This window comes from Myotis myotis, unplaced genomic scaffold (assembly GCF_014108235.1).
Source record: "Myotis myotis isolate mMyoMyo1 unplaced genomic scaffold, mMyoMyo1.p scaffold_m19_p_9, whole genome shotgun sequence".
In the NCBI taxonomy this organism is placed as follows: domain Eukaryota; kingdom Metazoa; phylum Chordata; class Mammalia; order Chiroptera; family Vespertilionidae; genus Myotis; species Myotis myotis.
In genome coordinates, this window is record NW_023416401.1 from 25,255,295 (window position 1) to 25,281,308 (window position 26,014).

Consider the following 26,014-nt stretch of genomic DNA (forward strand, 5'->3'; position numbering starts at 1 on the left):
ACAGCCTGTCCTGTGGGCCCTTTCTAGAGAAGAAGCCAGCAGCCCTGACCCTCTGCCTGCCATGGGGGCCACCTGTCCACTCTGGCAATGAATTACCTCTCCCCCACCCCAAGCAAAGATGCGCCCCAGACACAGAGGGGAACACAGGACACAATAAAACTTTCCCAGGACAACTCCAGACACATCTGAGATCAACTGGGCAGTAACCCAGCTGCCAGAGAAGCTTCTCTGCATGAGGCCCGGAGACCAAGTCACAGGCCGTCCCTGCGCAGCCTGCCCACCCTCTGCCTGCTCTGTGCTCTCCAGGGAAGCAGAAGAACCAGGCAGGGTCCTGACTCTGGCTGCTGGAACCAGGCACACATATCACAGGTGCCAGCGACCTGCACTGGCTCCTCATGGTGCCAAACGGAGAGAACCAGTCTGAAATGTTGGTTCAGGGTTCTCACCTCCCCCCCCCCCCACCTGAACTTTCCTTGAACTCTGAGGAGGGGCTCATTTCCTGCAGAACTCCTCCCCCAGAACATGGAAAGCCCCATGAGAAAGAAGATGCTGACAATTCCCAAGAGGTTTGCTCTTTAGACTCCCCAGGACCTCGATCAGCAGGGTGAACCCCCTGTCACAGGGAAGGAGCAGCTTGTTCAAGGCCCCTTGTGGCCGCCGAGAGCGAATCCTGGTCAAGGAATGCAGGGCACGAGTTGAATGGGAAATGTCCCCGACTTGAGTGCACACCTCAGGAGAGCTTGGGCTCCGTGCCTGCGATGGTGTTGAAGCAGGAAGCCACTCGAAGGAGGCTAAGAGGAGTTTCGCAGCCCACCACACAGGAAGTTGGGGCTCAAGGGCCCATCCAGCCCTGCCCTCAAGGACTTCCTCTGCCACTCCACAGGCAGGCATGGTGGAAGCCAAGAACCTAGGTTGGCCTGAGAGCCCTGGCTCAGCCATGCAGCTTGCTTCAGGGCACCCTAGAACGCTTGGTCTCACCCGCACACCCCCCTGGAAGTCTATGACCGCAAAGCTCCAGCCCTAGCCTGAGTTCCAGCTGCTGGACTGTCCTTGGAGGTCCTCCTAGCCTGAGCCTGAATCCATGGAACATCAAACTCCCCTCCCTGCCCATCCCCTGCATAGCCCTTCATCTTTTATCTCCTCCCCCCCCATCACCCAGTTTCTAAGGTCTAAGGACTGACTCCACCCCTCCTTCCACACTAAAATAGGCTTCCTCCTTTCCTCTCCTGCCACTACCACCCTGTTCTCCAAACCCAGCTCAGATGGCACCAACTCCAAGATTTCCCCAAGGCAGGATCGGCTACACAATGTGTAGGGCCCCATGCAAGAAAATGTATGCCCCTTGTGCCAAAATTATTCAGAATTTCAAGACAGCGACAGCAGAGCCTGAAATTAAGGCAGGGCCCTGCTAAGCACAAGGCCTATTGTGACTGGACACGTCACATGACCATAAAGCAGGCCCTGGTTTCAGGCTTTCCACCTTGTGGAACACCTCACTTGGGACCATGTCGCCCTTGGAATAAAGGGCTTTATGTACATTTCAAGTGTCTCCTATAGACTATGAGCTTCAAGTGGAAAGCTCATCGCTGCATATCCTGGAGGGCGCAGTACAATGCTTGATTATTGAGTTGGGCTCAATAAATACCAAATTGCATTCCATTGCATTGGCAGTTATCTGGAGGTTGCAAGTGCAAAGTGAAATCAGCAGGTGGCACTGTTCCCTTCCTGAGAATTGAGTTTGCCTACTGTCAGGGTTCCTCAAGTTAATCTTCACTTTTTCAAGCTCTCAGGACCCGAACCTTCCAGGGTTGAGAAACATTGCTCCCATTCACATTTCCTCCTCATTTTTACAGATGGGGAAACTGAGGCTCTGAGAGAGAAGGCCCATGAAGTTCTCAGAGCAGGTTTGAGGACGGAGCCTGATTTGAATCCTATACTACTGATGCTAAGTCTGGTGCTCTGAGGTTCTTTTAATTCTCTACCTAAGAGTATTTAACACTTTTAGTTTGCTTCTAGCTGGGGGGGGGGAGGGGGGGGGGAGGGGGGGGTTACAAGGGGCAGAAAGCAGGCGGCAGGGCACATAGTGAGAATAAGGTTAAAAATTTGTTCCAAAATCTCCCAATTGACCAGCTTTCATGCTGCCTGAGGTTCCACCATGAACAAACTAACTTTCTGGCTTAAGCATGGACCTTTGGGTCTCTTGCTTTCTCTCGTTTAAATTGGGTTTCCTCAAAGAGAACTCATAACCACGGTGTGGGTGAAATTCTCAGGGACCTTCCTCCCTGGGGAGGATGTGGACTGCTTAGGCAATAGACCATGAAGATGGTAAGAGAGAGGAAGTGGCTTTAAGGGGAATGAAACCAATAACACAATAATAAGTTTTGCAAGGGTCAACATTGACCATACTCACCAAAAAGGCCCCACGGTAAGGCTTGGCTCTGTTCCAGGCCCCAATTGACAAAGGCAGGCAGGGCAGCGGTGACACAATAATGCTTTCAGTGGTGAAGTGGTAAACACCTGCTGTAACTGGCTGCTCGCCACCTGGGGCAGGGGTGGGGGATGGGAGGAGCAGGCAAAGTCCTGGAGAAAGGCACGACCTTGGGACCAAGCTCCTTATGGACTCACTTTGGTTATAAAATGTTGAAGTGGGGACCACTCTACCAAGCTCATCCCCAAACCCCTAGTGACTCAAAATGAGCAGGCAGTTTGGACAACACCAATGGAACAGATGTGAGGGCTTTTCCAAGACTCCAGTTACAAGGAGCAGAGACCCCCTCAAGCCTCCTGGGGCTCAGGAAAACCGAGTGTGGCAGGGGTCTCAGAAGAGCTTTGAGACCAGACTCCTTGCTTCAGAGCGGGTTTGTGGGGCCTGAGCAGCCCCAGTGAAGGAACCTTGACCCAAACCCTTGGATAGTGTGATTGTGAGCACTCTGGAGCCCACCAGCCAGGGTCTGAATCCATTGGTACGTGTGTCAATTTGGGCGAGTTATTTAACCTCTTAGCTAGTTTCCTCATCTGTAAAATGGGGGTGCTAACAGGACCTTACTGTGCGGAATTGTGACGATTAAGTGAGTGCAGGTGTTAGGCACAGAATGGACTTGCCGGTGGTCTGCTAGGTAAAAAGGATCTTACCCACCTCCCAGCGTTGCTGTGAGGATCAAGGATCAAAAGAATTGTCTAGAGTCCGCCAGTTACAATGCCCGCTGAGGCCAAGCTGACGACGTGAGTGAAGCTGGTGGACAGTCTGTGTCGAGGTTGAGAAGCCACGTGTAGGTGGACTCCTGCCTGCAGCAGCTAATTGTTGCCATGCTGCCTGAGAGTTGTCAAATCTTTTTCCCCAAGAGAAGTGAGGAACCTGGATTTTTATGGGAAATGGCCTCATTTCTAGTTGGCAACTAATCAAGGACTTCTGTGTGTTTGTTAAACACGGTACCATCTATGCAACACAGAGGTAGGCGTGCGTGCCCTGCAGGCCACCGGGCGCACACTCCCACTTCTTCCATCTTCTCCAGGCCTTTCCTGGCTTCCCACATCTCTGCCTCCACTGTCTGCCTCCCCAAAGGGCATTTGGGCAGGGCAGTCCTCTCAAGCTCCACTGAAGCCAAGGGAAACAGCCCGGAGAGAACTTCTTAGAAACTTTAAAACCACAGAGACAGGCGATGTAGAAAGTATCAGGTTTTATTATCTCTTTATCAAAAAGTCAGTAACAGACAACAGTGTGAAGGGCTACAAGAGGTGCTCACGTCCAACACAGCCAGAGGAAAGGACCTGGGGATGGGTGGGTGGGGGATGGAGAAGAGGACCCAGCCAGCTGGGAACCCTGGGTTGTGGGGGTGAAGGGTTCAGGAAGTGAGGCTGATTCCCCCCACCCCAGCCAGTGGGGTCAGAAGATGCAGCCTACTCAGGCGAGGCCACCAAGCCTCCTCTCTGGAAGGGAAGGCCATGGGTAACAGGCTCCGATCTAGGGCGTAGTCAGCCCTCCCCAACCCCGTCCTTTGCCCAAGAAGACAAAGGTCACGCCAGCAAAGCTGGGGCTGTGACTGCTAAGCCAGCTTAGTTCTCCAGCAGTGCTGTCCAACAGACAGAAATGGCCTCGACCTGCCTGCTCACTACAGTAGCCACTAGCCACATGTGGCAACTGAGCACTTGAAATGCGGTTAGTGTAACTGAGGAATGGGTTTTTAACTTGATGTAATTCTAACTGACTTAGCCACCCGTGGCTGGTGGTTACTGTATCGGCTAGCACAGCTCTCCAATTTTCTCTTAAATTTGGAGAAATGAGGAACACCAGCTGAGTTCAAAGCAGAAGCTAAAAGGAAGGCAGAACTATCTACCCTCAACTATTCTAGCCCCGTGAAAAGGCACCAGGAACGGGGCAAGAGAAACGGGCAAAAACCTCCCTCAACCATATAAAAATTCACTCACTCAACCGCCCAGCCAACTTCAAATGGGAATATCACACTATCTCCTGAAAAAATATATTTATCTATTTTTCTAGAACCAAGAAAGAATAATAATATATTACTAGAAAAGAGACACAAATATCCCACCATCCCTTACATTATATATTTGGGATCTGCTAGAAAACTATGTCTCAGCAAAATCCACTTCTTAGAGGAAGCAGCTTCAGAAAGGGTCAAAGTCATGAGCAGAGGACTGTAAAGTCTGTTTGATGAAATGGGGAGGGGACTTGAAGGAAAACAGAAAAGTGAGGCCCTGTCGGAAGCTATAAATAGTAAAAAAAAAAAATAAAAAATAAAAATCATATCTCCGGCTCTCCTCTCATTTTCGAGAAACAGAAACCAAAAAACAAAACCAAACAACCATTAAATACAAACTTAGCAGGTACGGTGGAAATGTGCAAGAGAGCAGAGACGGCCTCGGCACCTGTGCACTCCGGCCCAGGCAGAGGCTCTACACAAAGGAATGAACTGTTGAAACAAAAACAAAAACAAAAAAAACCCCTACTAAAAATAGATTTACAAAAATTCTACAAACCCATTTCAATATGAACTTTCAGCTCCCCCCGCCCCTCCCCAAATAAAAAAGGTTGATTTCCAAAAGTCACTTAAAGAGCCCAATGGCCCAAGGTATACCACAGAGACTCCTGTAGTGTGGACACAGTGCCCTTCGATGGGCACATCTCAAGGTGCGGATGGTTCTAGTTCCTTCTCCCAGTCCCTGGCAGAGGGGCCGGCTATGAAAGGGCAGGGCAGGGAGGAAGGCGCTGGAGACAGACCTCCAGCAGGACTCATTCGACAGCCTCAGAGGGGCTCTGGATGAGGCGTGGTCAGTACGGGCTCTAAGCAGGGCCTAGATTCTAAACTGGAAGATGCAGAAATAATGCAATCCTAGACTTGCCTTTGGAAAGGCCAAGTTGAGCCTCATTTTTTTCTGCTGGGACCATGGAGACCCAGCAAATCCAGAGGCAGGCAGGAACAGAAGATGATGTGTTTCCCGTCCCTTACAATGGAATCAGAGCTGAAGATGCTGACAGGTCAGTATTAGGTTGTCCTCCCCCTACTCTAAAGTCCACCCTCCAAAATCCTCCGGCTTCTTGCCCCCCTCGAGTCCAAGCCGTGTCCATGAGGAAGCTTCAGGCGTAGAACTCGTTGGTGGGGGCTTTTTTGTAGATGGGCTTCTTGCCCAGGTCGTAGCTGCCTTCATCCTTTTTCTTCATGCGGTACATCAGCAGCAGGACCAGGAAAATGGCAAAGAGGATGCCCACAGTGCCGCCCACAATCAGAGCTGGGGGGGAAAGGGACAGCAAGGTGAGAGCGGTTCCTCAGGCCTTCGGGTACCCTCCCACGGCTACAGTTGGTTCTCTTACGACGAGACATCCTCACCATCACACCGCCTGAGCCCTGCATGCTGAGGTCTTATTTGATCCTCACGGCCTCACTTATGAGAAGGGGTCATGGGGAGTCACTGAAGACCATAGGGCCAGAGTGGCAAAGCCACCATTCCAACCCCCATCTGTCCGAGTCCAAAGCTGGCTCTTTCCAAACACCAGGTCGATTCCCCAGGAGCAGCTTAGCCGTAACTGAGCCAGAAGCAAGAAAAACTGCGGCTGTGGAAATGGTCACAGACATACATTTACTGCGCAGTCCTCTAGCTGTGCCTGTGTGCCCCTGTACGCATGCCGGCCTACACTTCTATAGACAGTGTATATGCTACCATGCACAGGTGTAACACACTATCATGTCCATCCTGTGTCCTAGATAATTATAGATAGTGGTCTATGATCAGTGGTTAAGGCCTAGCGTCTCCTCCCATCTCCCCCCACTTACAGGTTGTGTGACTTTAAGTTCCTTCATCTCACCCATTGCAAAATCAAAATCATAAACTGTAAATGTTTGTGGTTTCTATCTGCATCCCTAGCACCCTGAGTCGCGCCTGATGCAACAGTAAAATGACTCTCACAGCTGGGCTCAGAGAAGAGCACAGCCCCGGGGCAGCTGGCCAGGGTCAGGCAGATGTGGGCTCCTAACTCCAGGATGTCCTCTGCACTCGGCCAAGAGGCCAGAATGGCTCCTTTCGTTTGTGGAGGGGGCAGGGATGTCTCATGGAATCCTTTCTGTGGCAGATTGAGTCCCCTAATTCGGACTTACTCAGGCTAAGGAGATTAATTTTCCGTCCCTGCACACACTCCAAAGCTATGCAGAGAATGGGGCCACGGGAGCCAAGGAAGGTTCTTTCTTGGCTAAAACTCTATGAAAAGCAGCAACAAAGTGCCCCCAGGAGATGCCAGGAAAAGGATTTCGAGTGCCAACCCCATTCTTGTCATCCGCACCTTTCCCTCCGAGGACCCCAGCTCTTCTAGTAGCTCTCTGCTGGGACTCCCCTCAAGGTCAAAATTCAATTACAGTCTTAGAAGTGACTGTGGTCCTAGATTCAAAGGCCAGGTCTACCACTTTCTGGTTTTATGACTTTGGACAAGTGATTTGGTTTCTCAGAGACATCGTTTCCTTCTCTGTAACAGAATCGATAACCATACCCATCTGATAGGGTTGTTGTGGGGACTCTAATGAGAGGAGAACAAGAATCACATGCACATAGCAAGCACTCGATAAACTCCCAGGTGCTGTTTAAAAAGGTGGGATGGGTCCTGGCTGGTTTGGCTCAGAGAATAGAGCGTTGGCCTGCGGATTGAAGGGTCCCGGGTTTGATTCCAGTCAAAGGCACATGCCCCGGTTGTGGGCTGGATCCTCAGTAGGGGGCATGCCGGAGGCAGCTGATCAATGATTCTCTCTCATTGATGTTTCTATCTCTCTCTCCCTCTCCCTTCCTCTCTGAAATCAACAAAAATATATTTTAAAATAAAGTAAAACAAAAAGGTGGGACGGGAGGGCCCTGCCTCGGCGAGCTCAACAGCATAACTTCACATGAAGATCGTGTACTAGTAGTTCTCTCTGCTGCAAGATGTCAGAGAGGGCCTAACTTCATCCTGCCTCTTGCTATGTGACCCAAGGCCAGTGGGTTGCCTTCTCCGGGCATCAGCTTCCCCTGTATAAGAAACAGTTGCTTAGAATAGATCAGTGGTTTTTAAAGCCACTTTTATGGGTGTTTTTTTTAAGCCATTAAGAAAAAAAGTCATAGAAACCTTAGTTGGTAAAAGCAAAACCTTCTGTGAATCCCACACATGCAGCCGAAAATGAAACTGCGGTTGAAGAAAGGTGGGGGAGGTTTTAAAACAGTTCAACCAAAGAGCCTTAGAAGAAACTTAAAAGACTAAATGGTCTCTAAGGGCTCCTCTAGTTCTGATGGCTCCCCCCCCCCCTCCCCCCGTGCATCACACAGAAAGTAGTGAAGGAAAATAAAAAGAGCACTGGCTCAGGTGCCAGGGGCCCAGGGGCAGGGCTGAGATGGACCCAAAGTCACCCGGGGTTAGACTTCCAGGAGCCTCATCTGCCAGGTGTAGGCAAGGTCCTTTCTTTTGCCCAGCCGGTGTGGCTCAGTGGTTGAGAGTCAACCTATGAACCAGGAGGTCACAATTTGATTCTGGGTCAGGGAACATGCCCGGGTTTCAGGCCAGGTCCCCAGTAGGAGGTGTGCAGGAGGCAGCCGATGGATGATTCTCTCCATCATTGATGTTTCTATCTCTCTCTCCCTCTCTTTTTCTCTCTCTGAAATCAATAAAAATGGAGCCGGCCCTAACTGGTTTGGCTCAGTGGATAGAGCATGGGCCTGCGGACTGAAGGGTCCCAGGTTCGATTCCAGTCAAGGGCATGTACCTTGGTTGCAGGCACATTCCAAGTAGAGGGTGTGCAGGAGGCAACTGATCGATGTTTCTAACTTTCTATCCCTCTCCCTTCCTCTCTGTAAAAAATCAACAAAATATATTTAAAAAAAAAAAAAAAAAGGAGTAGTTTGTACTACTCTTATTAAAAAAAAAAATGGAGCCGGAGCTGCCACATTGGAGAAACTGCCTTGCAGGTGTTACTCTTCAAACCTTTGCAATGTTAAAAATGGACAAAATAACCTTTGGAAGGACTGGGCCTAAAGCAGCATTGTATTCCAAGCAACTGTTCGCAAAGATAATGGGAAAGCAGATATCATGACTGAAAATGAAAGGCATTCTTTAGAATTAGCATCACTATGCTAGTTTATCTGTTTTCTTAGCTATATAACACCCATAGGCACTTCTTCCTTCTATTCATGTAATTATTCCCTTTCCCTATTTCATAAATACCCCTTGCCTTCACCTCCTACTCAGAACACTATTTGAGCCTGAATCGGTGCTTCCCGACTAGCTATTCTTTTGGATCTCAAATAAAACCCTTGCTGCCTCTCACCTTGACCTCATGTTTTAAGTTACCATACCATACTAACAAATCAGAATAGCCCTTTAGAGTTTGCCTAGTTATTTCAGATTCTATTTTCCATGGAGTCGTTGTACCAACCTCAGGAGGTGTCACTGTCCCCACTTAGAGAGGGGGCAACTGAGGCTCATCTCCACTGAGGTTCAAAAGCTTCTCAGCCAAGGTCAGAAGCCTGTCAGGTGATAGAGTCGGGGGTAGGGGGAGGTAGGGGGTGGGGGGAGCTAGCCTAATCCCAAGGAGTGTCTGGGCTTTCAAGGGAGGTTTTCAAAGAATGTTGACTTTTAATAATTAAATCCCTAAGTACCAAACCCAGGAGGTGAAAATGCTTTGAAAATAAGAGAGGGATTTAAGGCGAGTGAATGACTCAGCTTGTCTATTCTTTAGAAGACTTTGATGTGCAATTATTCTCCCCTCCACCAGAGTGCACAGTCACAGCCCCCTTGAGCCCCACCTTTAAGGTGGGACACCCTGAGTGTGGCTGTAAGGGGCCCCTGCCTGAGGCACTGCCTCCCATTGAGCCGTCCCTGTCCTGTGAGGAGCAGGAATCTTACCTGCCAGGACCTCTTTTCTCTCAAAGATGTTGCTGCTCTGGGCAGTGCTGGACATGGACACCTTGTTGGACACATCCTCGTTCCCTTCAAGCAGTGGTGAGAGCCCCTTCGGGATGACTTCATTCTCCTCCAGCTCCTTGGGTTGGGCGGGGACCCGGCTCCCAGGCCCTGCCCTCTCAGGAATGTGGTTATCTAAGGGCACCTGGATGGGGACAGAAGAGAAAGGCTCAGTACAGTTTGGGGAGAGACCCAGGGCAGGGGACAGGGACGTTCAGCCAGGCGGGGAATCTGGTTCTGCCTTCTTGCTGACTGAACCACGTGGCCCTGGAGCAGGAGTCAGCCACAACCTCAACAACTTTTCTAGTTAGTCTCTCAAAATGGGAATGAATGTGACCAAGGGCACAAGGAAGCAGGTGTCCCCACTCATTGCTGCTCAGTGGGTATTTTAAGAGTAACCACTCTGGAGGGAAGGTTTAGCCAAACTGCAGAAATTGCTTGCCCATTGAGGCAGCAATTTTGCCTCTGGGACTCTGCCTTAAGATGCTAATCAGATAGTTGTATCAGATGTTTGCTGTGGTGTTATAATTTCAGAATATCAAAAAGTTATAAACAACTTTTTCATCAATCAGGGGAGCTGGGTGAACTATAATCATGCAGCCTCTAAAAACAGGAAGAATATTTAATTATGCGGGGAAATACTCATGACCACTTTAAGTTAAAAATGTATGGCACAGAATACCCATACAAGCACAGAAAAGGGGCTGGAAACACATCTAAATGTTGAGTGATTATCCTTGTAGGAAAGATGGCCTACCCATGACCACAGTTGTGCCTGCCCCCAAGGATCCCAGGGTCACAAATAAAAGTCTTCTTGCAGAGTGAGGTCACATCCTCACTTAGTCTGCCCCTCTCAACAGGTGTTACAGAAGAGCAGGGGGAGAAGCAAGGCATGCGGTTACTTACCAAGGGTTGGATTACTTCGGGGAAGATCTTGGGGTCCTCTGAGTCATCTGTAAGTTCAGAAAGACTGTGTGAGTGTGAAGTCAGTTACCCCCAAATGAATGATCCTCTTTCAGCCATGGCTGCTGGGAGACCACACTTATAAGCAGCTCCCAAATGCTCAATGTCCAGCAAGTGACCCGTTTCCACTCTAGCCTCAGTCATCTCATCTGTAAAATGGGGGTCCTGACACCTGCCTCCCCGGCTCTTTCCCGGAATGGTGAGGAATGGTGAGCTGGTAGCTGGACAGATGCTTTGTCAACTCCAACCCCTTGCTCAGTAAAGGGTGGGTCCAGGGACCAACAGCACACCTGAGGGACCAGTGAGAAATACAGAATTTCAGGGCCCACTGAACCAGACTCTACATTTTAATAAGATCTCCAGGGGCATCATTTGAAAAGGCAAGACTCCAGATGGCAATATTAAACAGTAGAATTGCAATATTAAAACATTTACTTAGCACTCGGTATGTGCAGAGCTTCAAGTGAGTACAGTGCCCAAAACACAGATGTAATGTCATTTCTCTTCTCATTTTACAGACTTAAAAACCAAGGTTCAGAGGCCACAGGCTGACAGTTTGAACTCAGGACTATGTGAATCCAAAGCTCAAGCTTTGAATCATTCTGCCACCCTGCACACAGTAGGGATGTTCCTAGTAGCTGTCTAGTCCAGCATTCAGGGCCAGGAGGTCACCAAGGACCACACAAGACCCTAGCTCCAGGTCCAGCCCCAAGAAGCCAGGGTGCCTTCACCCACTCCCACTCCCTCTGAAGCAAGGGCTTATTCTTGATTTCCCACCCACACCTCTGCCCTGATACACCCCCAGGTCTTTTTCCTTTTCAAAGGAAGGAAAACACTCAGTTCTTCCCACCCCACCCCACTCTCACTACGTCCTAGGTCAATGGTTCTCAACCTTCTGGCCCTTTAAATACAGTTCCTCATGTTGTCACCCAACCATAAAATTATTTTCATTGCTACTTCATAACTGCAATGCTGCTACTGTTATGAATCGTAATGTAAATATCTGATATGCAGGATGGTCTTAGGCAAGCCCTGTGAAAGGGTCGTTCGACCGCCAAAGGGGTCGCAACCCACAGGTTGAGAGCCGCTGGCCTAGGTGGACAACCCAGGCTGCTGCTCAGAAAACCTAGAGCTACAAACAACCAGGGAGGGTCTCGGGGTGGAAATGGCTGATCCAGTTACTTTGCTTCCTCTTATTTGAGCAGGGAGGAGCACTCTAGGAAAATCCCCACAAAAGTCACCCTCCCATGAGGAGAGTAAACATTCCCTCCAGCCCCGTGCCCCCGGCCTGCCCACTGCACCCTCCATACCCAGATCTCCAGAGCCAGACAGCTCAAAGTCATCGAGTTCCTGCCCGGGCTCCCCCACGTCCTCGTCGTCTGGTAGGGGTCCGGAAAAGTATCGGCCTTGTAGGTCTTGGGGGTCGATGACCTCGGTCTCTCGGATCTAGGGTAAGAAAAGGAGACAGATCAGCCAATAGCCCCCACCGTGGTCTATAACAGCCCCCTGAGCCCCAAAAGGCAGTGAAAAGGGCATTCGAGAAAGTAAACTGAGGCGCTGGAAGGGGACCAGGCCAGAGCCTAGAGTCCTGGGCCTGGCCTCCAACTTGCGTGGGGCCTTAGGCAAGTCTCTTTCCCATAAATAATAAAGGTGGTAATAATCAGAATGTAAATACAGTACCAGGTACCATTTACTAAGCACTTGCTATGTGTCAGGGCCTGTTCTTTAACTTTAACCCTATTTTACAAGCAAGGAAAGTGGGCATTAAAGACATCAAATCATTTTCTTTCGGTGACAGAAGTGGCCGATGGAGGAGTGAGGATTCCATGTCGGGCCGCCTGACTTCAGAGCCAGTGTTCCCACCCACCCAGGCCGGCGGAGGATACCCTAAGCCGGAGTTCTGTGATGCCGCTGAGCTGATTCACCCCCGGTGGAGAGGGCTGCTGGCTCTGGGACCCCTTTCCCAGCTGAGTCAGACTTGGCTGGGACGGGCAGGGCTGGCTCACCCACACCCTGGGACAGCCTCAGGTCAGGGCGTTGCCCAGACCTAGTGACTCAGGAGTGCATAAACACACGCTAGTGTTCAGCCTTCCCAAGAGCTCCCACACATCTTCTCTGCCACCAACACTGTGCGGGACAGGGGGAGGCACAGTTCCTGCCTCAGGGACCCCCTGCTCCAGCGCCCATCAGTGTCTCTCAGCCCCTACCCATGGGGACCTACTGGTCACAGCAGAATCTTAGGTCCACCCCGACCGAGAAGCTTTTAAAAGGAAAGTAACAAAGGCCTAGCCAGGGAAGTAAAGAACCTTCTCAAGGTCCTATAGGACATCAGCTACTGGGCTCCCGACCTTCCTCTCAGCTCCTGGGCTAAGGTTCTGTCTGCCCACAGAACAGCAGTCCTGGGCCAAGTTCATGATTGCACTAATTAATTCAAATATTAAAGTGTCTACTATTTGCCAGAAGGGTTAGGGTTTTTGTTTTTTTTAATATATTTTATTGATTTTTTACAGAGAGGAAGGGAGAGGAATAGAGAGTTAGAAACATCAATGAGAGAGAAACATCAATCAGCTGCCTCCTGCACACCCCCTACTGGGGATGTGCCCGCAACCAAGGTACATGCCCTTGACTGGAATCGAACCTGGGACCCTTGTCCACAAGCCAACGCTCTATCCACTGAGCCAAACCGGTCAGGGCTAGGGTTAGGGTTTTGATTAAGTTCAATACACGCGCCCTCCCCCCGCAAACAGTGTCTCATCTTCTTTTCCAGAACCCCTAACTGCAGGAGGTCAGGGTGCTGCTCAGAACCACAGAATACCAGCTGGAGAGAGGCCAGGGACGTCCTGTCCTCTCATTTCACAGAATTTGAGAGAATACTAGCCCCGGACAGTCACTGACTGGCCCAAGTTCACATAGTGAGTTAGCTACATAGCTCACAGACCAAAGAGGCCAGTCTCAGTTCCTGATGCCCAGGCTGTCCTTCACCCACCAAGGCTGCCAGGGGAGCCCAGGAAGGAATGCTGGTTCCTAAGACAAGGCTACCATTGCAGGAAGGGCCCAGGAGCCTCCTGCACTCCCTCCGCTGGTTTCCGGGGAGAGGCGGGCAGAACCTGTCAGGCCCTCTTCCACTCCCACGCGGGCATAAGCTGGATTCTGGAAAGGGAGCGGGCCAGGCTGGGAGGAAGGCAGTGGGGAGGCACTGTACCTCCCACAGGAGGGGAGAATCTGCTGACCGCTTGGCACACGTGGGGGTGGGGAGCCAGAAGGGGTTAGGGATGACTTCATGGCTGGGGAATCAGGAGCTGTGAGCCGCTGGCATTGGAATTCCAGCCCCCGCGCACAGCCCTGTGCCTGCGGCTTTGGTTTGGCAGCTCAAAAGTAAGGCTTCTCCGCGATTGCACAAGGTGCCGGTCCCTGGGGAGGGGTCCCTGTCCTCTGGAGCCCAGGACCTGAGAGCAGGACCTCCGTGGCTTGCCTAGCTAAGCACTTAGCATGAAGTGTTCTGCAAATAGATGTGTTTTTCACAGAAGTGGAAAGGGCGTGAGGAGGGGTGGAGGTGGGGCTTAGAAAGGTAAACTCACTTGCCCAAGTTCACACAGGCCAAAAATGGTCACACTGGACCAGAACCCAAGCATGGGTCCCCTGTGCCTTTACCCACATACACACACGACACACATAGAGTGCCGGCCTACCCAGGGAGCCAGCCCTGTTCCATGGAGGTCAAAGCAGCTGAGGAGGGAAAGATGGTGCTATGGCCCCTTGTTGGCCTGGCCTGTGGGAGCCAGAGCTCCAGTCCTCAAGACAGCGGCTGGGGTCCCGACAGGGACTGTTTCAGGCTGAGATCCTCCCTCCCCCTGCTTGTCCCCAGGAGCCATATAATGTTGCTTCTGAGCCTGCCTTCCAGTATGTGAGTGTTTTGAAACAGCCAGGGTTAGCACACTGATTGGTTGATAGGAACTACGCCCGTCTTATGCTGGTAACATGAAGACTGAGGGGGTGGGCATGGCATTCCTGCAGCCAAATCTGCAAAAATGAGGCTGAACCAGATTTATTCCCAGTTCAGCCCTCTTTGTGATCACCTGGTCATCCATAGCCCTTCATATTCATACGAGGTTCCTGGAGAGGAAAAAGGACTTGTCTAAGGTCACACCAGGAGGCAAGTGCATGGTCAGGACTCGACCCCACTAGATACCTGTTCTGGCTGTAAAAGGACGGGGTCCCGAAAGGCTGCATTTGGTGAGCCTGCGTGCACTCCTACAGCCAGTCAGGGGCTTGGCAGAATTGTGAGGTGTGCTGATCAGAGGAAACAGGAAATTAAGTTCTTCTTCAACTCCAGCAGGACCCTTTAAGGCAAGGCCAGCAAGACAGGACTGAGTTGCAGGGGCTTGTGGGTAATCATCCCTCTGAGTGTAGAGGTGGGGTGCCAATAGCCCACCCTCTTATCAGCAAGGCTCATTCAGCCTGAAGTATCTTTGGAGAACCAGGCCACCCAGCAGCCAGGCCCAGCCCTGATCAGAGAAGGACCCCACCCTGCTCCTGGCTAAGGATGTGGTCTGTTCACCTCAGCTCACCCCATCCCTGCCCAGGGAACATGTAGTCACACGTGTGTTCACGCACAGGCATCCTCTCTGGGAACCTTGGGTCGCCCCGTCTTTGTCCCTCTCACAGACACACAAGAGATATCACCAGGGGAACAAGGCAGGGGCCTGGGTCTCATGGACCTGCCGGCCCTGGGGCTGGTGCGCACTGGGCTGGTGCCTGGAGGCTTAGAGATGCTGAGAGGTAGGTGCTGCTTTGTTCTAAAGGGACTAGCACCTGCCAACAGAAGGTATCTGAGGCCACCGAGCCCACGCGTCTCGTGTTATAAGCCGGCAGACAGATTAAAGGTCCAGGGGCTTGGCCAAGGTCACCCAAGCAGCTGGCGGCAGGGCTGGACTTGGAACGGAGGTCTCCTGGCGCTTGGGCTGCAGTTGTCCTCCCTCCCTCTTCCAGGGTTTTGGCTGCCCCGAAGGGTCTCAACAGGTCCACCGGCAGTTGCTGTCACTCCAGATATACCCCCTTCCAGTGCCTAGGCTAGAGGCATGAAGCTAGGAAAAGGACCCCAACCCTATCCCAAATGCTACAGCTTTCGTCACCCAGGACAAGCCTGGGGGCTGGGGCGGCTAGCACACGTGCCCTCTGCATGCCGGGCACCAAGCCGGGTTCTTCTCTATACGAGTTCGTTTTGTTGGCACAAACTGGTAGGGTGTTCTACCCATTTTGCAGGTTCGGTTGAGTTATTCATCTGAAGTCACAGAGCTAGAGTGTGACAGGGCTGGGATTCCATCCTAGATCTTTCTCGAGACTACGTCTTAGCCACAGCCAAACTTCTCGCTGCCACCCACGCTTCACCTTTCCACCCCAATCCCACAGCCCACACTGCCAGGCCAGGCCTCCAGGGCACCCTTTCCCCTGGCCAGCAAGTAAACAGAGTTGAAAGTGATATTGCTTAAACAAAAGAACAGAAAGTTGGCTAGGGCACCAGGGAGAAGTTCAGGGTCAGGGCTTGGTTAACTATGAACTGGTTCGAGGAGGGAGGAGAGCCTTCTCCCACCTGGCTCTTCCCTACGGGAGGTAGGGTCAGGGTCCGGGACACACTTGACCCTTCTTTCAGGAGGTGAGACCAGAAGGGCAATGGGTGTGTGTGTGGGGGGGGGGGGGGGGGACAGGTTAGTGAGCAGCTGGGCTCCGTGACTACACCCAGCAGAGTGATCCTGGCAGGAGATCTCCAGAAGGGACCACTGACACAGTCACTCTTTCCCCACCTCCCTTTGAAGGTCAGGCATCCCCCCCAGAATGAGCAAAACCTGAGGGCCACAATCAGGCCTCTCTACGCCCCGGCGGAAAGGAAGGCTCCACTAGAGTAGTTGCCTGAAAAAGCAGACTCATAAGCAAACTACAGGCGTCTGGGGCTGACTGCACATCTCGATTCCTCAGTTCGCTCTTTCGGTAACTAGGGCTCGGAGCGCCTGGCAGAATGAGGAGGACTAAGTGAAATGCATTAGTGTGTGCGAGGGGCCCAGCATGTGGCCTGGCACACAGCAGGTGCTCCATGAATAGCGGCTGTTATTAATCCCCACCTGTCTTCCTTCTGGATAAGGGGGTTAATGGTCAAAGGGTCAGAGGGTCCTGGGAAAAGTTGTTGAAGCAATTCCATTGCTAGAAAGAAGGGGGTTGGAGATACTTTGCAAAGTGAGAAGGGACATACACTATACTGGGTCAGAGACTTTTCCACAACCAATCACGTCCCCTTCAGGCTGTGCAGGGAGAAGGACCCTAAGATGGGCAGAGACCAGCCCAAGGTCACACAACTTGGAGCACCTGTCCTAAGCAGATGAATGAAAATTCGATGCCAGAGTATATCTTGACCAGACTTGGGGATGAAAAAAATATACAGCCCTAACCGGTTTGGCTCAGTGGATAGAGCATCGGCCTGCGGACTGAAGGGTCCCAGGTTCGATTCCGGTCAAGGGCATGTACCTTGGTTGCGGGCACATCCCCAGTGGGGAGTGTGCAGGAGGCAGCTGGTCGATGTCTCTCTCTCATCGATGTTTCTAACTCTCTATCCCTCTCCCTTCCTCTCTGTAAAAAATCAATAAAATATATTAAAAAAATATATATATATATATATATATATATATACACAGAAGGCAAAAACAGCCACACACCAATACACAACCTGGCCTGTGGTACCTGAAGGGTTAAGCCAGGTCTGGGGGTTCGAATGTCAGCTCTGCCCACTCTGAGGTCGGGTTACTGGAACACAATCACTTAGGAGAGTAGCCAGGCCTGGCACTACCAGCAGCCAGCTTTCCACCAAACCCCTGCCCGCCCTCCCCCTCCTCCACCCCAGGGCAGCCCATTCCCACAGCAAGGGCTCTAGGATCCTGGGGTGCCAGCTAGGAATGGGGGCAGGGGAGGGAGCTTCTAGAGCCTCTGGATGTCCCCCTGTCAGGAGCTGACGTCACACCCTGTCACTAACTCCCTGGGCGATCTTGGAAGATTGCTTCTCTGGGTCTTGGTTTCCCCACCAAAGACAGTTCTCAAAGAGACAAGCCTCCCTCTGTCTTGAGGCCTGGTAACCAAGCTGGGCACTGCTCCGATTACCGGTGGAGATAGCGGGAGGGGCTGGCTCCCGCCGGGCTGTGGAGACAGAGGTGCATTGAAGCTGGGGTTTGTAATCTAGGCGGCGGATCCTGGATCCGAGGTCCCTGCTGGATGGCGGGGAAGACATGAGCAAGCCTCCCTGTTCTCAAGAGCAGAGTCGATAGCCTTGTCTGAGCTGATTGGATCAGCTCTGGGTACTGGCTTCCTGCCCCTTCGAAGCCTCCCCTACCACTTGGGGAAGCCACCGTTGCAGACCAAGTCAGTCTGTCCCAAAGACATCTCAGCCCAGCTTCCCCTACTCCTGGTGACTCGCCCAGCCACTGGTCACCCCTGCCCCCATACCCCCAGGCTGGAGTGGTACAGCCAGTCCCTGCAGGCCTGGCCATGTCCAGCAGGCTCCATCAAGTCACTGTTTCCACACATACCAGCCTCTCCCTGCCTCCCCTTTCCATTACCCCAGGTGTCACCTGACTAGCAGCCGCTTCTGCTGTGCCAGAGAAAACTGGGGCAGCCCTGAAGGACTGGGAAGGGGACGTGCAGAGTGAGGGGGTGGGGCTGAGTTGGAGGGCCTGGAGGGAGGGTGGGAGTGGGGAGTAACAGGGACACAGCGGTGGGTGGGAACTTGGATGGGTAGGTAGGGGGACTGCAGAAGGCCAAAGCCAGAAAGAACTTCAGATCAGAGTGAGCTTTGGGGGACTCCTAGAGCCCTCTGGAAAAAAGAAAGTTTTGAACCCCAAGAACTGTAGCCATCGGTTTACATTTTCAACATGGGTACAGGCCACCTTTCCAAAGCCAGCCTGGGCCAGGTTAAGAACCCTTGTCTAGCTGGTAATACTAAACTAAACGTAAGCCAGCACTTTACAAGTTTGCCAAACTGCGATTATGACCCTCGAGTGACACAGGTGTTTTATAGAGGACACGGGCTCCCATCGGCAAAGTGACTTATTAACTAACTGTGAGTCGCTGAAGGGTGAGCGGCAGAGCTGGGATGGGACTCGGGCTGTTCTGGCACCCGGCCTCCAGCAGACAGGAGATGTGGGGCGGCACCCAAAGGTCAGCAGCGAGTTAATAACAAACCTGCCCGAGAGGTCGGGCTTGTCGTACGCCTTTCTAGGGTTAAATCAGGCCCAAGTGCTGACAAATGCCTCCTCTTCCATCCTCTCTAGGCACCAGGCAATGAAAACACAGGAAAACTGGCTTTTCAGAACACTACTCTTTCTGTCCACCGTCCCCCCCACCGCGGGCACACACACCAAAGCCCAGAGCCCGATCTTCAATCAGCCTCTAACATGGTCCTCCAACTGGGGAGGGGCACCCTGAGTCCGGGGCTGTGTCCCAGTGGTCTAGCCCCTACAACCCCCCTGCCCCCTCTCCTTCCAGGCTGCAAACTGCTCAACAACGGGTTCCTACAGATTGGCCCAGGAGGGTGGGCCAGGAGGGTGGTGCTGCCGGGAACTGGTTCTTGATTAAATATAAACCCATCAGATAATTAGCAAACAGCCACTTCTAAGATAAACAAATCAGATTTGGGCTCCATCAGCCCCACCCTGGACTCCTCCCTCACCACTTTGTGGCTCTGGGTTAGAAAGGGAGGAAGGGAAAAGGCTTCCCAGAGACCAAGGGGGTGGGTTCCTCAAAGGTACCAGGTAGCATCCAAGTGGCCTGGACAAAGCACACCTCCTCCTACCGCCACTTAGCACACCTCCTCCTACCGGCACGGTACTGGGGCCTTTATTTTCGGTCTTGTCATCTACAAGCCTCACCTCAATCCAGATCCTACAGACCAAGAAACTGAGTGGGTGAGGGGCCCACGCTGTCAGGTAGGACTTCACACCTCTGGAGTCCAGTCTGCCTAACCCAAACCAGTGTTCCAATGCCCTCTAGCCAGGGTCGGGAAGCAAGGAGGGGGGCGTCCAACACACCAAGATTCCTGGGGCCAAATCCAATCTGGACTGGACCAGCTTTGCTCTATAAACTCAGAGCAGTTGCAGCCTTAGTTTTGCAGAAAGAAAAGAAAGAAGAAAAAAGAAGAGAAGAGAAGAGAAGAGAAGAGAAGAGAAAAGAAAAGAAAAGAAAAGAAAAGAAAAGAAAAGAAAAGAAAAGAAAAGAAAAGAAAGAAAAGAAAGACCTGCTCAGCAGAGGCCAAATAACCAGTTCTGAGGAGGACAGGCTGAATTCTCTCCTTTCAAAGTCCACACACAGGGCCAGGCACTGTGAAGGACCTGTGTGTCCCCTCAAGGCCCTGGGCACTGAGATGCTGACTCTTTAACAGGCTTTCACAGGACAAGGTAAACCTCTGGAGCCCATGGCAATAGCCCCACCACAGAGCCATCCTATAGCCAAGAGGGGGAAAGGAATGGGTGACTCAGGCAAGCCAGGCCAGCTACCGCTTTTCTCCAGTGACTCACACAGCCCCGTCCAGCCCCTTTCCCCAATTTTAAACGTCATTTGGAAATCACACCCAGCAGTCCAGGAGGCCGAGGACAGCTAGGAGTCAATTCCTCCCAGGAGGGAGCTGGGGCGGGTAGCCCAGCCTGGCTCTCCCAGTCCCTCATTCAGGCCGCTCAGCACTCCAAGTCCTTGGAAAAGCCCTCTGTTTCCAGGAGCTGGGGATGGCAGGAGATGAATGTCCCTCCCCACCCCCAACTTCTCTTGTTCAGCTCTTTACCAGGAAGGCCAAGAGAGCGCTCTTCCCCCTAGCAGTCGGCTCTCAGGACAGGAAGGACCCTGAAGGGCATGGTCCAACCTCTTCGTTTTAGAGTTGGGGACCCTGAGATCCAGAGATAGGGCATATTGCTCAAGGTCACCCAGCAATTCAGAAGTAGAACCTAAGGTACCTACCTTCAACCCCGCCAGTTTCCTGATCTGGAATGTTGTCTGAGGTCGATCAAGGCAAACATCTAGCGTTGTCACACAGACCTTGTTCTGACCTTGGCAAACCACTACATTCCTTCGAGCATCAGTTTCTTGTAAAAATGGAGATAATCATGCCTACCTCACAGTACACCAGGAGGCATTCACATCAGTATTAAATAATCTCAGTGGGCCTTTTAGAATGAAGTTACATGCCTGAATATTACTTATTCATTCATACAAGCATTGCCTGAGTACTAGCTACACACAGGTGTTTCACTAAGAAGACACAGCAGAGTTCCTGCCTCAGTGTGTGTGGGTGGAAGTGGTGGGTCCACGTGTGTGGGTGGGGGGGCACAACTCAGAATTTGGTGGAGTAGATCATTCCCTCACCAAACATAACTTTCTTTGATACATCTTAGATGTCTTTATAGTTTCCAAAGCCCTTTCAGAATGTAGGTACTTAGCCATTAATAAAATACCCGAGCTGGAAAGGGCTCTGGAGGCCATTTGGTTCAAATCCCATTTGACAGATGGGGGATGTCTACCCAGAGAGGGAAAGGGACTCAACCTCATGGAACTCCCCAGCCCCCACACTGTGGCCCACATAGTCTCCTGGGTGCTTGGTAGCTCTCACTGGTCACTCAAGGGTCTTAGAACCCTGGGCTTCCTCCCCAACCCCACTTCTATGCAATCAAGGAGAGAATTCTCAAGGAAACCAGAAATATCTCTAAGCTAAAGTACACTGGTAGGTGGGGGACAATTCCCCAGAACCGATTGGGCCTGGACAGCCCCACCTGGGAGGTGGGGGTGAGACTCCCTAAACAAGGCTGCCTTTAATTGGCCAGGGAGGGAGTGGCAGGAAGGCAGTTCAGGGGAGTGCTCCCAGCTGGACAGGAAGAACTGGTTTAGGATGGCAAGCCCCACCCAAATGGAGAAGAGGCAGGGTGCTCAGCCCGGGTTCACTTCCCAAAGCTTGTGGCACCTGGGGGTGGGGGGACCACCCGAGGGGAGGGCAGGCCTTTGGCTTACACCTAAAATTTGGGGAGCGGTCCCAAGAGCACTATTGGAGGGGCTACTGGACAGATTCTGATGGTAGATGCTCTCTGCTACCTTGAAGTGGTACCCATTTTACCGCTTTCAGTTCCCTCGCCTGTGGAGTGGGCACAGTGCAACCCCCACCGGCTTCCTTTCTGAGGAGTGCTTCCCACATACCCAACCTGGCGGAGGAAAAGCACCGAGCAAATCATAACTGCTATCAGCAAACCCTCTCCCTGCGCCCCGTTTTCTCCACCTTACAAAGGAGGGCTGGCTGCGTCATCGCTATGGTCTAACCCAGTGGTCGGCAAACTCATTAGTCAACAGAGCCAAATACCAACAGTACTTCTTCAAAATAGACTCGCCCAGGCCGAAAACCGAGTTCTGCGCATGGGCCACGAAGTTTCAATCGCACTGTACATAGGCGCCCGCACGTGGTATTTTGTGGAAGAGCCACGCTCAAGGGGCCAAAGAGCCGCATGTGGCTCGTGAGCCGCAGTTTGCCGACCACTGGTCTAACCTACTGTGATGAGGTCTGATTTTTCTGGCCACAACCTTGGGAGGAAAGGGGGTGGTGGGGCCAAAAGGGGAAGCCCTCTGACCCAGTTAGAGGCGGAAGGTCGGTGACATTAGCCAGGAAGCGAGCACTCCGGTGAGGACGAAACAGAAGAACACCTCTCAGGAAGCAGCTGCTCAGGACTGACTTCTCCCCAAGCTGATGGGTCACCACACGCAGGGCTGACAGCCCTCCCCAGACCACATCCTTCGGAGACACAGCTGTCTGCTCCTCACTCAAGGACTTGCAGGCTCAGCAGTCCCTGAGCTGAGACTGGCAGGTGATTGCCCATGCACTGGCCTCACAATCTCCAGGGTCTTTCCTTTCCTATTGCCCAGGCCCATGGGACCCAGCATGGCATTGCTTTGGCTGCTTCCCCAACTGCTGGGCTCCAACACACCCTTCAGGCCTAGTAAGGACCTCTGCATCAGGGAGCAGCAGGCTTGGGATGGAGTCCCAGCTCAGCCACTAACTTTCTGGCAAGGTTGCCCCTAGTTTGGGGGAGTTATCACCTTCCACCGCAGAATTCCTTGAGGCTGGAACAACCCCAGATCTTTAGACACTAAATTAGTCTTGAGTTATCCGTGGATGGGACACAGCAGCAGCCACTCAGAGTAGCATCAGACTACAAGTTAAGATGAGAGCTGGGAGAATCTGCTCAGCCCCTAATTAGCTGTGTGACCCTGGACAAGTTAGTTCACCTTTCTAGCCTCAGGACCAGTTTAAGAGCAGTAAACAGGGTTGTCAAGAATTAAGGTCGTTGAAGAGCCATTAGAACTGCCATTAGACAGCGATTAGAACACTGCCAGGCACACCAGCAGCAGAAACTGTGCTGGAGGGTTATTCTCAGGGTCGCATTCATTCCTCACCCGAAGCCTGCCCTGCAGAAACGACTCTCCCCTAAGGAAGCCCAGAGAAATGGGAGCCCCACGCAGGAACTGACAACAGGGACTCTACGGACAGGAAGGGGGCACAGAGCCCAGGCCCTTGGAAGGCAGTGGAAGGCAGATTCGTTTGCCCTCAACTTCCCAGAGGTTGCCCCCCTTGTCCCCAGCTGGCTGCTGGGATGGAGCTTCAGGTGGCCCAGGGCTTTGTAAACTAGGACGGGGACCAGTGGGCAGCGAGAAGGCGGCTTCTCCGTGCCCACGGAGGCCCCCTCCCCCCAGCCCCCTTCACCTCACTCTCACTCCATGTGGGTGCTTCGATTTCCCGTCTGCACTGAGCAAAAATAAACACTCTTCTTACATAAAGCCCAGGGGAGGCTGGGGAGGTGGGGGCGGAGGGGGGGGTGCACCGCGAAGTGCCGAGCCCCAACCATCCCTGAGCCCCAACCATCCCTGCCGTTCACCCTTGAAAGAACAGAGTCTCAACTTTGTAAAGACGGAACCTAAAGATGCACTGTCACCTCTAGCCCCACTCCCCCAAGCCCTGGGTGCAGATGGGGAAATTGAGACTCAGCAGGGGCAGGACCTTGCCCCAAGTCACAAGCCAGTGGCAACGCTGCGGCCAGAGTGAGGTCAGGGCTCAGTCCTCCACTCCCCGGCGTGTGAAACCGGGCGCCGCGGAACCCTAACTCCTCCCCCTCCCGAGGACTCGCAGCCCCTCATCCCCAGGCATCTAGGGTTCTGGAGCTGCCCGCTCCCCGCGCCGAGGGGGCGAGGAGGAGGGCTGGGCCTCCGGGCCTGTCCCTGGATCACCAGGGAAGGTGCGGGGTGCGGGAAGGGGTGCGGGGGGGGGGCGGGGGGAGGAAGGTGACATCGGCTTAGTCACGTCCGAGCCTGGAGCCCGCGGCGGGGCGAGGCCTAGGGGAGGCGGGAAGAGCAACAGGGTGGGGGCGCACGGCAAGCGGAGGAGCCCCCCATTCCCACCGGGGCCTCCCTGGGACCTCGGTCGGAGCCAAGTTTCCAACAAAGTTTCCCCGGACCCGGCATCTCCTTAGGGGTGACGCAGCCCCCCGATCCCGGGCTCCCAGGAACAAAGGAGGTGCTGGTCCGCCCCCTCGGGGATCTCCAAGCACCTACCGACTCCGCGGCGGCGGCGGGGGCGCCCACGAGGAGCAGCAGGAGCGCGAGCAGGCGGGCGGGGGCCATGGCGTCGCGGTCTGGGAAGGGCGCGCAGACGAGTGGCCGCCGTCCGCAGCCGGCCCTCCTTATAGGCGGTGGCCGGCCCCGTCCCGCCCCGCCCCCGGGCCCGCACCCCTGCCCTCCTCCCCCAGGAATTCCCCGGGAAAGCTGGGCCTCCGGGGCGCAGCGCTCGCCCGCGGGGATGGAAACCCCAAGGGACACGCCCTGTGCGCGTCAGCCGGTCCCCACCGACCAAGTCACGGTCCTCCAGGAGCCCCCACCCCCTTATTGACTTGATCCCCTGCTAGACAGGCCCCCAAAGATCATTGCGTCTAAGCTTCTCATTTTACAGCGGGGGAAACTGAGGCCCACGGACAGGAGGGACTTGCCCAGGGGCGGCAATGTAGACCAGCACCCTTCAAACCAGGTACGCTCCCCTCGGAGGGGACGGAAGACATCCCAAACGGGGCGCGAACCAATTACTTTAGTCTTTGCCGGCCATAGGGCCTCTTGTCACAATTAGTTAAACTCTAGAGTTGTAGCTCAAAGATCCAATAAATACTTCAAAGAATGAGTGTGGCTGTGTTCTAATGAAACAGTAGTTATGGACACTGAAATTTGAATTTTATAAAAGTTTTACGTGTCGCTAAATAGCATTCTTCTTTTGATTCCTCCCCGCCTCCCCGCCCCCGCGCTCTGCCCACCCCCACCCCGCTCCCCCGAAAATCATTTGAAAATGTAGAAACCATTCTTAGCAATGAGCTGAACGAAAATAAGCCACCGGCAGACTTCTTGGTCTTAGGGTGGCTGAGCTCTGTTTTAAGGGATTTGTTTTCCCAGATTTTGAACTTCCTAAAAAGTTTGATCTCTCAGAGAACTGGTCTGCAAGTTTATCTCCATTCTCAGATCTGTGTTCACCTTTGTAAAAAAAAATAAATTCTGTGCATCCTCCCAACAGTGGGGGTGGGGGTGGCAGGGGTAAATCCTCCCGGGCCCCAAGTACAGGTACTGTTGGGATTATTAGGGGGAAGCATCCTATAATAGTCAAAGTACCAACGGTGCCTAGCCTCCTTAGCTCTTCTGTATTTTATATGGTATACAGATATGAAGATATGCTATCTAGAATAATAAAAGTGTAATATGCTAATTAAACCGGACGTCCTTCTGTCCTTCTGTCCTTCTGTCCTTCCAGTCAAAGCCCAGTCCTGGGTGCCAGCAGCAAGGGTGAAGGATGGCCTACTCTTGCACGAATTTCGTGCATCGGGCCTCTAGTATGATATAAAGATATATATATACCCGCATCGAATCCGAGTCACGGCACCAATAAAAGAAAAAAAAGATATATAGCCGCATATATAATGTGTCTTTATGAGAATATGTATATCTATCTTTCTAAGGCTGAAGCTTGGCTTCAGAGCCAGACTATTTTGGCCTCTGTTGGCATATTATGAATTCACACACTTTGTGAAGAGTTGGGAGTGACTTCCCCTCTTCCGTTCCATCCCTTAATGATCAAAGGATTAAAATCTTTTGAGGCAGACAGCCTTGACAATAAAGCAAGCTTCAAATGCTGCTCAGGCTTTTCCCCACGGACATAAAGGTAAGCAATTTTTTTCAGCTTGGATTTGGAAATAAACTGAGAAAATGAATGCATTTTCTATCAGAATAAGAATTCCTTTTGCAAGTCAGATGGGTTTTGCAATCTTTGCTGTCCACAGAATTGAAGGTGGTTTTAATCTAGTTGTCAGTAGATAGATCATTCAAAATAATTTTTGATGATGGATCACTATGTGATTTTCGTTATCTATCATCACATTGCTATAACAAAACCCCTTTCGTTCCCAACAGCTTCTCTAAGTGAAGAGGGTTTCTCAGTACTTACAGCCAGTGGTACGCTGGTAAATATTTAACAAAAAGTGGTGTATGGGGGAGAGAGGGGATAGTCAGGAAGTACTAATGTGTACCATT

General features: G+C 52.3%; 1 protein-coding gene across 1 annotated transcript; it reads right to left on the reverse strand.

Annotated features, from left to right (window-relative positions):
- Positions 1–3,658: 3,658 nt before the first annotated feature.
- SDC4 (syndecan 4) lies at positions 3,659–24,153 on the reverse strand. Its single transcript, XM_036321146.1, has 5 exons — positions 24,005–24,153; positions 11,704–11,839; positions 10,337–10,383; positions 9,374–9,575; positions 3,659–5,748 (listed from the first exon to the last, which is right to left on the reverse strand). Exons 1-5 carry the CDS (start codon positions 24,071–24,073, stop codon positions 5,597–5,599), a joined length of 606 nt encoding a protein of 201 aa, XP_036177039.1. The 5' UTR covers positions 24,074–24,153; the 3' UTR covers positions 3,659–5,596.
- Between the last annotated feature and the right edge of the window lie 1,861 nt (positions 24,154–26,014).

What these genes read in the sequence shown, in the direction of transcription:
- SDC4 (XM_036321146.1), bottom strand. Translation starts at nt 24,073, where the DNA reads ATGGCCCCCGCCCGCCTGCTCGCGCTCCTGCTGCTCCTCGTGGGCGCC. An exon ending in CCGCCGCCGCCGCGGAGTCG is followed by an intron (nt 11,840 to 24,004) that starts GTAGGTGCTTGG and finishes TTCTTACCCTAG; the next exon opens with ATCCGAGAGACCGAGGTCAT. An exon ending in GTCTGGCTCTGGAGATCTGG is followed by an intron (nt 10,384 to 11,703) that starts GTATGGAGGGTG and finishes CTGAACTTACAG; the next exon opens with ATGACTCAGAGGACCCCAAG.